The sequence below is a fragment of the Crinia signifera genome, chromosome 1, assembly GCF_055691185.1.
Source record: "Crinia signifera chromosome 1, ASM5569118v1, whole genome shotgun sequence".
Taxonomy (NCBI): Eukaryota; Metazoa; Chordata; class Amphibia; order Anura; family Myobatrachidae; genus Crinia; species Crinia signifera.
This window is the reverse complement of record NC_139217.1, coordinates 447,156,790-447,171,352: the sequence shown is the minus strand read 5'-3', so window position 1 is coordinate 447,171,352 and position 14,563 is coordinate 447,156,790. Positions and strand designations below refer to the sequence as shown.

At 49.5% G+C, this 14,563-nt stretch overlaps 1 protein-coding gene across 2 annotated transcripts in view; it reads right to left on the bottom strand.

Annotated features, from left to right (window-relative positions):
• OXCT1 (3-oxoacid CoA-transferase 1) overlaps positions 1-10,980 on the bottom strand; it is a 114,201-nt gene extending 103,221 nt beyond the window's left edge. Inside the window, exons 1-3 of one of the 2 annotated variants that reach the window (XM_083154266.1) lie at positions 10,777-10,980; positions 7,757-7,865; positions 2,603-2,693 (exon numbers count right to left, since the gene is read on the bottom strand). In XM_083154266.1, coding sequence (XP_083010392.1) covers positions 2,603-2,693; positions 7,757-7,865; positions 10,777-10,884 — 308 coding nt within the window. In that variant the 5' untranslated portion in view covers positions 10,885-10,980. Of the gene's footprint in view, positions 1-2,602; positions 2,694-7,756; positions 7,866-8,255; positions 8,349-10,776 lie in introns of those variants that run through there. The other variant, XM_083154274.1, reaches the window with a different exon arrangement.
• Positions 10,981-14,563: the final 3,583 nt, after the last annotated feature.

Below are 14,563 nucleotides of genomic sequence, written 5' to 3'. Positions count from 1 at the left end.
CAGCTATTGGGGTTGCCGAATCTCAACATGGAGATTGGGCGGGAGGGCGCACACAGCCTCCATTCCTGTCTGCTGTACTCTGCAGATATCAGCGGAGGCAGGGAGGAGGTCAATGGATGCCTGTGTGCTGCATCCATTCACCTCAGGGGACTAGGGGGTGCCCGGAGGCTGGGGGCAGCCCAGCAGCTTACCTTGGTGCTGGGCTTACCCCCAGCGCAGCTATGACATTGCAGGGATCCCAGGTGGCAGATTTCCCGGCGCTCGGAGATGATGTCATCTCCAGGAACTGCCTCTGCCAGGGGGGACGCGCCGGTGAAGTTTGCCTGGGCGGACGCCAATGTAAAAGGTAACAAATGCTGGGTCACACCTGGGTTGAAGCTTTTGGTGTAAAAGGGGTATTAGTAAATAAACCCCTTAGAGCAGGCATGTCCAAACTATGGCCCTCCAGCTGTTGTGAAACTACACATCCCAGCATGCCTTGCCATAGTTTTAGCATATGGCAAGGAGGGCCATAGTTTGGACATGCCTGCCTTAAAGTCAATGATGTGGTGAGGATTTGTACACAGATGTTATGATCGGCAGCTACAAGCACTGGTTTTATATATATTACATTGACCGTAAATAATGGCACCCCAGCAAGTCTCCTGAGTTACCCCACGGTGCCTAGGCACACAAGTTTGGGAACCACCGCATTACGATATGGGCTCTCACTTCTTTGCTCAAAATGTAAGTATTATTTGCATGATTAAAGCACGTAAAACATACAAAATGATATAACTCAGGGTTCGCAAATACTCGCTATAGTGAGTATTTTACCCACTTTGGAGCACCAGGGACTCATTTTTTATGAATGGCTGGGTCCCCTGGGACCCGCTCCGCCCATTTCGGACTGCACGCCGTGTTAATATGTGTGAAAAGGGCGGAGGGATCTGTTTCCCCCTCAGTTGTGATGTGACCGTGGAGAAGACACAGCGTGACTTACGGCCACTTCACACATCTGCTGGGTGCGAAAATGAAAGGGTCCCTGTCACCGCAGAGTCTTAGGCAGCATTGCACGGAAGCCGCGTAAGCTGGCTCCTGCACTGTGCCTCAACAACAGACGACTGGAGCCAACACCAGAAGCTGCTGCTCAGCAGGGGAACAGAGCTGCAGCTGGTGTGAGGACGGAGCACGAGGAACTGAAATCAGCATTGGGGGCCAGAACCAGGGAGGTGTGACAGTGAGGACGGAGCAGACCCGGGCAGGAATTAGAGGTAAGAGGGGTGCGTGGTCCATTTAGCAGGCCGCTTGGCTGTGTCATGTAAGGGGATTTATTGCTAGCAGGACTCGGGCTGCAGTCTTCCCTCCTCCTCTCCTACCTCGCGGTACTGCTCTCTTGTGTGTCACTGTCACCTCCAGGCTCTGAGTGCTGGCTGTTATTGGCCCAATTGTCCCCTCCTCCCCTCACTGCACGGCTGCAGCTCACTAATTAACTCTTAAGAGGCAGAGCTGCCTGTAGGAGAGGAGCCTATAGACTCTGCTGGGAATTCACTCACTCTATCCTGCTGCCATTCTAGAAACAATGGCCAGTGGCAGAATCCTTATTGGTGCAGCACAGGTGTCCCTATTCCGACATTATGCCCTTCGCTAATATTTGTGTATCTTGCTTTATGTGAGTGGGCAAATTGCCAATTGATACACCCCCCCCCCCCCCCCAACCAACAATAGCCACAGTTTTGGGGTGCCCAAATCTATGTTTGCTTACCAAAAAAAAAAAAATAGGCTCAGGCTGGCCATTGGCTCAGGGTATATGCCATACGGAGTAGAGGAGGAGGCTTCTGTGTGTGCCATGCTGGGGAAGGGAGAGGAGGCTTTATTCCATTGGGACCCAGAAAAGGTCAAGTAGGACCCCGATTTTTTTAAGTGAGGGGTCCCAGGGACCCATCATTTTGGGGGGTTTTCGCGATCACTGTAACTAGCGTACAATAATGTATCCGGGGAGCGACATTTGTACATGCACGTTAAAAGGGCTCCGATTCCATCAGCCCTGGATTTTCAACCTGCTCACTAACTTGGACAGCACTACGCCTATTCTATTAACCCCTTAAGAGGTGGTGTTTGCTGGGGCAGGAGAAACCTACCAGGGCAAAAATCCTGAGTCCCCCCGAGCCCCTCCGAACATCCCTGAGCCTGTCACCTGCTTGCTAGAACTAATGGCGGTGGGGATGGGGAGCTTGTAGCAGACAGGTGAGAGGGAGCGATGGGAGGGGAGAAGAGAGAGTGCCACTGGGGGGGATGCCCGGACATGTGATGCGCCAGTGGTGCACAGCTGCAGGCACCACTGGTGCACACCATCTTAGTGGTATGCCCGGAAACATTCCGGGACAGCCCGCTGCGGCAGCGCAGCTGAGCCTGGAAAATTTCTGGGCATTCCACTCAAGCGGTTAAATAACAATTTGTCTGCAAACACATCTTACTGAAATAAAACATCTGGCACAAAGATGACATTGACACAATATACCAAGCACACTGCCTCGCAATAACACCACAAGTATTTCCCAATCAAGCTAAGCACGCCAAGCGTTCTCAGAGTGTGCCTGACACCAGAGAGCAATGCCCTTACCCTGCATTGTTGCTCACAGCGGTGATTCCTTTGACACCAGTTTTAAGGAGCCCGCTTATAAGTTTCTCTGGAATTCCACACAGACCGAACCCTAGGATAGAACACACACAACAATTAGCGATACAGTCACTCTGCTTATTATATGAAGCACCATTCAAATAACACTGACATGAATAACATGTACAGTGTATAATACTTGTTAAAATTAGGTGAGGATTCCCACTTACCACTTTTTAAGGATTGAGGTAGGCATTGTGTATTTCAAATAGAAGTGCTAAGATTTAGACATTTACTTTGCTCTATGGAAAAGTCAGCAGTAATTGCCATCTTTCTTTTCACTCTACTAAAATACTGCTGTATTTATCTCCCACTCAATGACTACATAATAGAGCCAGAAGTATCAAATATAAGAGATGTTAGTATCTATTGTATAATCTACTACTGTGTCAGTCTAGCAGAAAAGTGGGAGGCCCCACCCCCTTGCAGCTCTAAGGCCCTTATTCTGATCGGTGCAGCTGGATGCGAATATGCGGCCAGGACCGTGCGTGCGAAACCCCGCCTTCCATACGGATCGCCAACTCCGTCCGTATGCGGTAAGAAGCTGGCCGAACGGACCGCACGTGTATTTTTCACGGAATACGCCTCCTCCATCTCAGGGAACCTCCCCCATCATTCGATGGTCGCAGACCATCGAATGCAGGACCGAGTGCTCCACCAGCTCCCGCAACCTCAGACCACACGGACATTTTTCCGTGCAAAAGCAGGGATCTGGGCGGGCAGCTGACATCCGGCGATGTCATATGTCCTCCCCCTACACGTGCGTCACGCCCGCATTACCATACGTACGCCCAGCGTTTGCATGGGAACGCCCATGAAACGCGGGGCGTATGCATATGGTAATGAGCCCAAATAGCCCTTCACGCCCCTCTCCACCCCCTGTTCGGAGTGTTCACATTTCATGCGGGATTTGGCCGTACGCCCCGCTCGCACATGCGCAGAGACGCCTCTGCACATGCGCAGACACAAAACATCGGCGGGACGAACGCACGCGGACATTACCGCACCGATCAGAATAAGGGCCAATGAGACTGCCTGACTCCACAGCCTCTCTTTCAAACTGTCTCCCTGTGATGAGATATATATAAATGTGGCTTATTTGCAATAAAACGGAGGAAAATGTATGCCAAAGCAGCTTCTGCTGATTGCAAATACGAAATGCTACGTTGCAGTGTTTTTCAGCAAAACAAACTGCAACATTCTAACATTCCGCATATGATCGTGATCAGCAGAAGCTGCTTGTGCAAAGAAGATGCATTTCAAAGAAAAAAAAAAAAGTCTCAAAAAAATACCCCTGGCGCTACAGATTCACACAGATCTCATGCGCTATGTGTAATACGATTTGTATCACATGGAGGACAGATGATTTACGTGGATACACCTGTAGACCAATGCAGATAGAGAGATAGATATTTGGTCTACTTGCTCATATATTGCTCTCCAGAGCCCTGTCTGCCAGCAAGCCAATACACCCCCCCCCCCCCTCCTCTTCGCACCAATCTGCAGCATTCATCGTTTTATGAGCAATACAAGACATTAATCCTTGCTGCATGACCAACATCATTACCCTAATCCGTGCTAAAGGCATACATGCTCCTGTGCCTGCTGGACAAATCACACGGCCTATCACAGGATTGTAGTGTAAGCAGTGCCAAGCATTACCACTCTCAGGCACTTGTAGTGTGACGGGAGCAGATAGTGACAAGCAATATTATATTTATAGGGTACAAAGTCAGTGGAATTATTTTGATCTGTATTAAAAGACATTATGGGGTCAATTCTATTAGCTCCGAAGGGTGCGAGGTGCTGTTCAGGTGCTGTTCCAATGCGTTTAAATGCTGGCAACACCACCCGAATTAAGCCCATATTGCAACCTTCACTGGGCCAAAAAATTGCTCGCAGCCCTATGGAGGTGTGAGCGCTTATAGGCGAATTATGTGCGCCCGGTGCTGCGATCATTCACTCTTGCAAATCATCCGCACTTAATAGGATCAACCCCTATGTGTTTTCAGTTACAATGTGGAACTTGGGGGGGGTGGGGGGGGAGGACATGGAAAGAAGAAAAGAAGAAGAAATACACAGGGCTATTTTTCTGCAGGCTCCAGCAGGAACTGAGGCCCTTATTCTAGTTCACTCTCTGACAAAATATTTCTTAGATGGACAAAACCATGTGCACTGCAGGTGAGGCAGGTGTAAAACCCCACCCAAATCGAATTAAGTCGGCTCCTGATTGGCCAGAAATCATTTTGAGCAGAGACGCAGAGGAAGAAGGATCTCTGCGTCTCTAGTGTATAGCGGAGGCGGAGCGGGTACCACTGCAGCCGGGAGCAGATGCCGGGGTGGACACCAGAGGACAGGCGAGTAGGATTTCCTTCCCAACGTAATAACCTTTGGATTACTACGGATCCAGGACCCCGGACTCTTCAGCCCTGGAGCCCCGGAACCAAGGCCCCGGAACCAAGCCACCGGACTGGACCCTGGGACCTACCGACGGGCTCAAGATAGGTAAGTATCAGTGTGTTTGTGCAATGTATGTATTAAACTTTTATTTTTCTAATGTGTCAGTGTGTATTTTTTTTCTGTGGAACTACAAGTGCCAGCGGGCCCTTTAATGCCCCACAAGCTGGGACTTGTGGTTCTCCAAATCCCAGCATGCGGGAGAGGCAAAAATATTTTGTCAGAAAGAGTGAACTAGAATAAGGGCCTCAGTTCCTGCAGTAGGACAGAGAATCCCAGACTTGGAGGGGGGGGGGGGGGGTTAGGGACATAGTAATAATAAAGACTCGCAACACCGGGTAAAAGCTACAGCTCCCCATGCAAATACAGGTTTCTGTGCATTGTCTGTGTGTTCGTTGAGGGTAATATCGATAACCACTGGACTGATTTTCATGTGGATTTCACCATTTTATTGAGCATTTCGATGTATAAAACATTCATCTATGACAAAAGATCCATCGTGCGTCGGGGAAGCTGCCGGGGAGTTCAAGGGAAATCGTGGCACAATCTGGATCAGAAGCTGGTCGTCCTGATGTATGGCCAGATAAAACATACACATTTGGACAATTTGCCAGTTTTAGGGATGAATTTGGGACGCAGCTCCCCCTGTGTTTATATGGCTGTGCTGCCTTGGGGCGGCACACCATAACATTTATTTCGATTTTTTTATTTTCTAGTGATATTACACTTTCTAGCATTTTTTCCCTAATGTTACATTTTAACCCAGTGGTTCCCAAACTGTGGCCCTTATTCTGATTGAGTCGGATGGCTCCAAATGCGGACAGATGGCCGATGGTTGGTGTTTGCGCATGTGCAGAGGGGTATCTTCGCATGTGCGAATGCCGCGCACGTCCGAATAGGCATGAATTCTGTACAGAAAACGATCGGTTGGAACAATCCGAACAGGGGGTGGAGAGGGGCGTGAATGGCTATTTGGGCTCATTACAATATGCGTACGCCCAGCGTTTCATGGGCGTTCCCATGAAAACGCTGGGCGTACGTATGGTAATCCGGCCGTGACGCACGTGTGGGGGCGGACATATGACATAGCCGGATGCCAGCTGCCCGCCCCTATCCCTGCTTTTGCACGGAGAAATGCCCGAGTGGTCTGGATGGTCGGCGACCATCGAATGATGGGGGAGGTTCCCACAGATGGAGGTGTTCACATGAAAAATCCACTCGCGGTCCGTTCGGTTGGCGTCTTACCGCATTCGGACGGTGTTAGCGATCCGTACGGTAGGCGGGGCTAAGAACACTCGGTTCCTGTCCGAAAATACGCATCTGACCGAATCAACTAGAATAAGGGCCCGTGTGACGTGGCTCCCTGGGGTGCCTGTGGACACTTGCAGGGGTGCCCTGGGTTGGTGGTCCAGGACCAATTCAAATTATTTATGGCCAAAACCCAGAGTTGCCTACCCTTCCGGATTGGTCAGGAGGGTCCCCGAAATAAGGTCCACCTCCCGGCCCCCCAGAAAGGTGGGCAAACCACCCTGTTTCCCCAGCACCCACCCACTCTCGCACTGCTGTTTAAATACTGTGGCGCGGTGCTTTTCGGGAGGGGCTGGGCTAAAATGACCATTTTTAGTCCCGCCCCTCATCGGAGACCAGCAAATCCCAATATTTGGCAAACTGGGGGCGGGGCTTGATTATGCCGATATAAGTCCCTGCCCCTCGCAGTTCTGCTGACAGTCCCCTGTCCGGGCTTCTCCCGGAGAAGAGACTGTAAAACCAGGTGACCCTGGCAAAACCAGTGCTGGTGGCTGCCAATCATAAAATGTGTACAATCAGAAGCATATCCTACCCTTTGCCACATACCTGACCCTAAGAATCGCATATCTAATTAATGTTGTATTTATTCTACTTTCGGGGGGGGGGGGGGGGGGGGTTTGGCCTAGGGGTGTCGTGAAAAAAAAACTGATACTCTAGGGTGCCGTGATTAAAAAAAGATTGGGAACCCCTGCTTTAACCCCTAACTTTTTGCTTCATTATTATTACACTAGCATCTTAGTTTCTCACTTTGTGCTGCCCTGGGGTGACTGGCTTTCGATGGCTTTTTGGGGTCCCGCACACAGGAACTTATTAGAGACCCACCAGAGAAACGAGGTCACCTAGATGCTGTTTGGTGGGATAATATTTTTGGGCAATAAATATACCAAGAACCTTGATTATTGCTCATACAGGCAGTGGAACTTCATAACGTGGAGTGTGCATCAGCACTGGAGCTTTTTTTCTTGCTGAACTTTATCACTTCGCTATCGCCCGCAGGAAAAGCTAGTGCTTGAACCGGCTTCCCTAGATAGTGGGGGCTTAGCCTATTAAAAATAGGCAAAAGCAAGTTTTGCCCATCTGCAAAAATTGTAGCATTGTTAACAGGTGAATCAGGCCCAAGGAGTGCAACATAAAAGCTAAATAAAACAAGTCTGGCTGTCTACTCTGTTAATATGTACAAATCAAACAAGTTCATGTGATCGCTGATAACTGAATAAACAGAGGACACATTTACTGACTCTGCCTATGATCCTATCCTCCCATCCCCAGAGTCTGCACGCTGAACCAGAGACATATCAAAGTGACAAAAGATTTAATAAAAGTGAATCTTACCGCCAACAAGTAGCGTTGACCCATTGGGTATGTCTTTCACTGCTTCAACCGGATCGCTATAGAATTTAGCATTGTGAGAGCTGGACGTGGAGAAATAACATCCGCAGCCCTGAAACAATAATAAAGTCAGTGAACTAATGTAAGTGGTTAAGATAACATTCGGACTGTTTTATAGCCATTGAACCTTATGCAGCTGAACTTATGTTACACGATGCAATAAAAGGACATTTATATTCCAATAAAATGGTCACAACTGCAGTGTGTTCCATTGCTTTTTAAGAGTCCTTACAATTATGTATAGGGTGCTCATTGACAAAGCATAGAGTTGTAAAACCCAGCGCTTCCGATTGAGCGTGTGCACAAAATGTAAAGGAATGGTTTTACAAGCTGTGTTTTGCTAGTACAATCATTGCCCTTTTAAATTTCTGGCATAAACTAAAGCTGAAGCGTTGGGTTGTTATTCCGTAATAAACACCAAGGGATCAAACTGGCTACACACCTGGTCCTCATTCTGGTTAGCAAATTCACCTGTATGGTTGCACAGGGAGTGCGATCTTGAAGCTCTGTGCATGCACATATTCCATACTTGCCGACCTGACCCTCTCCATGAGGGAGAAAATGCTCTGTTCCTGGATTTCCCTGGTAATGTAGGATTGCCAGCACCTGTGAGGAGCTAGGTAATTGATAAGAAAGGTGTTTCCCCACAGGTGATGGCAATCCTACATAGGGTGACCAACTCATCCCTTTAATCCGGGACACATATTAATTACACAGGTTCTGTGGCAGTTTAAAACCAGGTGAAATGGAGTCTTGAGGTGTGGCAGTTTAAAACCAGGTGAAAGCCAGCCACAGAACTTGTGTAATTAATATGTGTCCCAGATTAAAGGGATGAGTTGGTCACCCTAATCCTACATTACCAGGGAAGTCCAGGACAGAGCATTTTCTCCCGCATGGAGAGAGTCAGGTAGGCAAGTATGACATATTTACTTATACCCATGTGCAGGGCTTCAATGTGGGTGCCTTCTAGGGTGACCAACTCATCCCTTTAATCTAGGACATATATTAATTACACAGGCTCTGTGGCTGGCTTTCACCTGGTTTTAAACTGCCACACCTCAAGACTCCATTTCACCTGGTTTAAACTGCCACAGAACCTGTGTAATTAATATGTGTCCCGGATTAAAGGGATGAGTTGGTCACCCTATTGGTTACCCTAGTGCCTTCGGAGACTTGCATAGTCTCCGAGGCTCTCACAAAGGGGGGTGGGGCATGTAGGAGGCGGGCAGGGGTTGTTTGCATAAAAACACTGGGAGGCAGGCAGGGGGTGTTGGCACTGGGTGGGTACCTGGCTTCTGGGGGCTCGCGGTAACTTCTTGGGAGCTGGAAACCGCAGATCTATGTCAGCAGAGACTTACTTACAGTAGATTTGCAAGCGCTAGAAAAATCATTAGATGGTCGGCGACCATCGAATGCTTTTGTGCCCACATGCAAGCCTGTGAATGGATGTTTATTCAAAACATCCATTCGCTGTGCTGTGGGACATTCGGCGTGTAGCGGGCATTCGCACCGCTCACTTTTCAAGGCTCAAAAAGTAGCGAATTTACGCTGCTTTGGGAGTCAAACAGAATGAGGGCCCTGTACAAACTAGGTACACACTTTCAAAGTTGAAAATCCCGACCACAGTGCCCATTTGTGTGTAAGCACCTGTACTATCTACTTTGCCACAAGCAGCATAGGCAGAACAGTTGTCCAGTATCGCCTGTGGTCCAGTATCGCCTTATCGAATCTAATGAATACTGAACTGTCCATAGTACAGGACCTTCAGATGCAAACAGCTTTCTTACGATAAAGCATGATTAGAGGTGCACACACACACTGGAGGTGTCGCATGAATGGGTCAGGAACCAAAAGATCAGTCAGACAATTGTGTACCAGCTTAAAGGCTGTTGGTGTTATAATCACAGTTTGAGGTGACCTTCTGTGAGGGTATTTCATTGCAGAAACAATGCAAGTCAAGGTGACTACAAACAAAAGTGTCAGTAATAAATACAGTGTGTTACTAACGGTGGTAGTAGTAATAGTTCAGCAGTTTACACAAGTCAATGCACCACCACCAATGTGGTCATTACACCTCAAGGTCACAGTCACACAAGACAGCCATGATAATACATAGCATGTACAAGGCATACTATAGATAATGCAGCATTACTGTATTTCCCCTGCAGCAATGCTAATTGTTACTGTATACTGTACATAGAAGGTATGTGTGTCATTACACATCCCACCAGGGTTACTGTGCACAGGGGTTATGCAGGATATTGTATAGTAGTATGCTATGCACTGCACAGGGGTATAGGGTATACTGGACCTGCACAGGGGTATAATGGACCTGCACAGGGGTATAGGGGTATACTGGGCACTGCACGGGGGTATACTGGGCACTGCACAGAGGTACAGGGGTATACTGGCACTGCACTGAGGTATACTGGCACTGCACAGAAGTATAGGGTTATACTGGGCACTGCACTTGGGTATATGGGTAATCTTGGCACTGCACAGGGATATGTAAGGCATTGAAGATGGGTATAGGGGTATGCTGGTTACTATACTGGGCTATTAGGGTATGCTTGGCACTGCACAAGGATATACAAGGAATTGCACTGTGGAGTATTTTGGGCACAGAGCTATTGTGGTATGCTTGGCACTGTACACTGATATGCAAGGCACTGCACAGGGTCTGGTGGGCACTGCACAAAGCTATGCTGGAAAATACAAATGAGTATGTTGGGCAGTGGGCTCTACACAGGGGTATGTTGGATACTGCACAGGGTTTTGCAAAGGGTATGCTGGGCACTGTAGAGTGGGGTACAGGGGTATACAGCAGTGCACGATAAAGTTGTATGATGGGCTCTGCAGAGGGGTATTGTATCGCTAGGCCAGAGCTCCTGGCAGCACTGAGTGGAGCCTGTGCCAGCTGCTGTGCTAGGTAGCTGGGTACTGCGTAATGGCAGCTGGCATACCTTGCTGTGTACCATCCAGGCTGCACTGGCGCCCACTCTCCTCCTGTCCCACTGGTACTGCCATCTGAGGCCTCTTCCGAAGGCCGGGAGGAACTTACACGCAGACATCCTTCAGCAGCACCAGGGCTTTTATTCTGCTGCTGCTTCTACTCTGCAGTAACTTCAGGCTAGGGATGGCCATCGACCATCGATGATTCGAAATAATCGATGGTTCATGGCCGATGTCGAATGCTTTTGCCATCGATGGGGGAGAACCGGATGGTTTCCCTCCATCGATGACATGGCAAAACGATGTTTTACCTTCTTTTTTTTTTTTTTTTTTTTCAAAGTGCCGGGACACGGAGCATAGCTCCGCCCCAGACACTCGCGAAGCCCCGCCCCCTGTGTTTTGATTGGCCCACAGGCCAATCAATCAAATACAATAGATGACCATCGATATGTAAAAATATCGATGGTCATCCTTTGCATGGTTAAGCACTATCGATGGCCAGTTGCAGAATTGCCATCGATGGCAATGGCAACGATGGCCAGTTCAGGCAGGAGAGGCCGAGGCTGAGAGCAGGGACAAGGAGGGAAAGGGCCGTGAACGAGAAGGAGGAGGAGGAGGGCCCGGCATGACAGGAGGAGAAGGAGGGGAAGGGGCCGGGCCCGGGCATGACAGGAGGAGGAGATATTCTGCACATGTTGTTATTATTGTGTTACCTTACCCAGCATGGTGGGGGAGAGGCTGGAGCTGCTGCTGCTGCATAAGCTTCTCATTCACAAACCTTATTTCGTGGAAATAGGGATTGGATCACACAATTGTTTTATCACGAACGGGTGTCCCTCACACAGCCTTGTATGGGGGATCCATGCATGTGACACTTCAAATATACAGATTAACAAGCATGTCAACATATAGGGCAGATCTGATCATGCAATGTCACTCGCAGTGCCCCCCAAATAATGCATGATGTATGGCATGATGCCTGCATTTAGGGCAACTCATGGTTCAGCAACCAATAGGAAGCGCTGGCGACCATTTGGGCTTGACGCCAGTCTCGAACCAATCGCAGATTAGCATCCGCGTAGGAGCAGCTGCAGCAAGCCAATCACTACTCGCAGCTCGGCCTGCTTGTGGCCACCGTGCGGAGCAGTGGGCAGGATGTACCAACCTCCTGCGGTACATCCCGCCACCCATCTAGCCACTGTCCTTGGACTTCAGGGTTTGTAACCCAGGAGTCCCAGTGCACATGGGCAGAGTGATGTGTCCGCTGCGTGGGATAATGCAAGGGACCCAATCAGATCCCTCCACAGCACCGATATGCAGAGAATCCCATAGGCTTCTATAGGGTAACGTCAGCTTTTACTGGAGTTACCCTCCACATTTGGAAACCCGGAAGCCGGGTCATACTGTAAGGCCCGATTTCAACCTGCTCGCTAGGCTGCGTGTGTTCGGCACACAGTAAGCAGGTTAACGACACCCTGCCTAACGTAGCATGATAGACAGGCAGAGAGCCAATACCACAAATGATAAGTAAGGCCCAGGCATTAGGCCCAGGTCACTGAAATGTGCCCTATAGTATGAGGCATCAGGCCTGCGTCCTTAAAGGTACAGTTCATAGTTACCTACCCTCCTGCATTCTGCAGGAGACTCCCTGAAATAGCAGCAATCTCCCTCTCTCCCTCATTAGTCTAGCAATCTCCCTCATGTCACCGAGCCCACATTACACTGTTACATCAACGTTACCTCCCCTCCTGCATTCTGCAGGAGACTCCCTGAAATAGCAGCAATCTCCCTCTCTCCCTCATTAGTCTAACAATCACCCTCATTTCACCTAGCCCACATTATACTGTTACATCATAGTTACCTACCCTCCTGCATTCTGCAGGAGACTCCCTGAAATAGCAGCAATCTCCCTCTCTACCTCATTAGTCTACCAATCTCCCTGATTTCACCTAGCTCATTTTTGGGGGGGAAAAAGCAATGAGAGACAGATACATTTACATTGAATCATCAGCGCCATTTCCCAGCACTTTACCAAGCATAGTATCTCTTACTAACTGCTTTGGGGCTCATCTACATTTGGATATACAGATGGGTCTTGTCCCATCTTGGCAGGGGATGGCGCTGGCGTCGCCAGCCGCCATCCCCCGCCAGCGCCATGGCGATGGTGAGAAGGGGACTCGCGCGCACGAGAGGCCCAGTGTTTTAAACTTTTTAAAAAATTCCTCCGCCGCTGACCCCCGCTAGCAATCCTTCACAGTGCTCCCTCCAGTCCCCCTCTCCCCAGACCGACGCTGCCAAAAACCACATGCGATCACTCATGCAATGCAATAAAAATTATGTGCAGCACATAATATCTATCGATGCGATAAGCGAACAACAAGCCCGCGCATCACATCGGGGGACCCATTCGATCCTTCGATTTATCGCACACCTGCGATCGAAAGGATTGTTTTCAGTAGACATAACAAGAACCAAGAAGTAACAGGTAACAAGTTCTAATCTATACTTCCGTCACACAGACTAAAATAAATTGTGCTATAAACACCACAGAACATGAACCTCAACCTTCTGCCCCCATCTGGTGCATTCAGTGTAGTGTCCCCGCGGCAGCTCTGTGTAGTCAGCGTAGTGTCCCCATCAGGCAGCGTAGTCACCATACTGTCCCCGCAAGCCTCAGCTCTGTCCTCATGACAGAGCTCTGACCCTGGCAAGCCTAGTGAGCGCCTTTCACACAGCGCCGGTAACCGCCAGATCCCCTGCGCTGGCGGACACCAGCGGAGAGGCGATCATGCGGCCGCCGGATGAGAGGCGTTCCATCTGACTGAGACACACGAGCGTCTCATACGCTTGTGCGTCTCAGTCATTCTTGCGGCAGGGTACGGCAACCCTGCCTGTGTCCGCTTCAGGGATACAGGAAGGGTTAGGGGTTCGGTCGCGGGTGCGTCTTGTGCACAAAGGGAGGGTGCGGTGCACAAGTGCGTCTCATGCACAATAATGGACGCATTTGCCAGTGCTCCATGTTACATACTGGCAAATGCATCCATTTCAACTACTGTGTGTACGTTCGCAGCTAACCGGAGCTTACGCAGTTAGCGTAGTCAGTCAAGGTTACGCAGTTAGCGTAGTCAGTCAGGGTTACGCCTTTAGCGTAGTCAGTCAGGGTTACGCAGTTAGCGTAGTCAATCAGGGTTACGCAGTTAGCGTAGCCAGTCAGGGTTACCCAGTTAGCGTTGTCAGTCAGGGTTACGCAGTTAGCGTAGTCAGTCAGGGTTACGCAGTTAGCGTAGTCAGTCAGGGTTACGCAGTTAGCGTAGTCAGTCAGGGTTACGCAGTTAGCGTAGTCAGTCAGGGTTACGCAGTTAGCGTAGTCAGTCAGGGTTACGCAGTTAGCGTAGTCAGTCAGGGTTACGCAGTTAGCGTAGTCAGTCAGGGTTACGCAGTTAGCGTAGTCAGTCAGGGTTACGCAGTTAGCGTAGCCAGTCAGGGTTACGCAGTTAGCGTAGTCAGTCAGGGTTACGCAGTTAGCGTAGTCAGTCAGGGTTATGCAGTTAGCGTAGTCAGTCAGGGTTACGCAGTTAGCGTAGTCAGTCAGGGTTACGCAGTTAGAATAGTCAGTCAGGGTTAAGCAGTTAGCGTAGTCAGTCAGGGTTACGCAGTTAGCGTAGTCAGTCAGGGTTACGCAGTTAGCGTAGTCAGTCAGGGTTACGCAGTTAGCGTAGTCAGTCAGGGTTACGCAGTTAGCGTAGTCAGTCAGGGTTACGCAGTTACCGTAGTCAGTCAGGGTTACGCAGTTAGCGT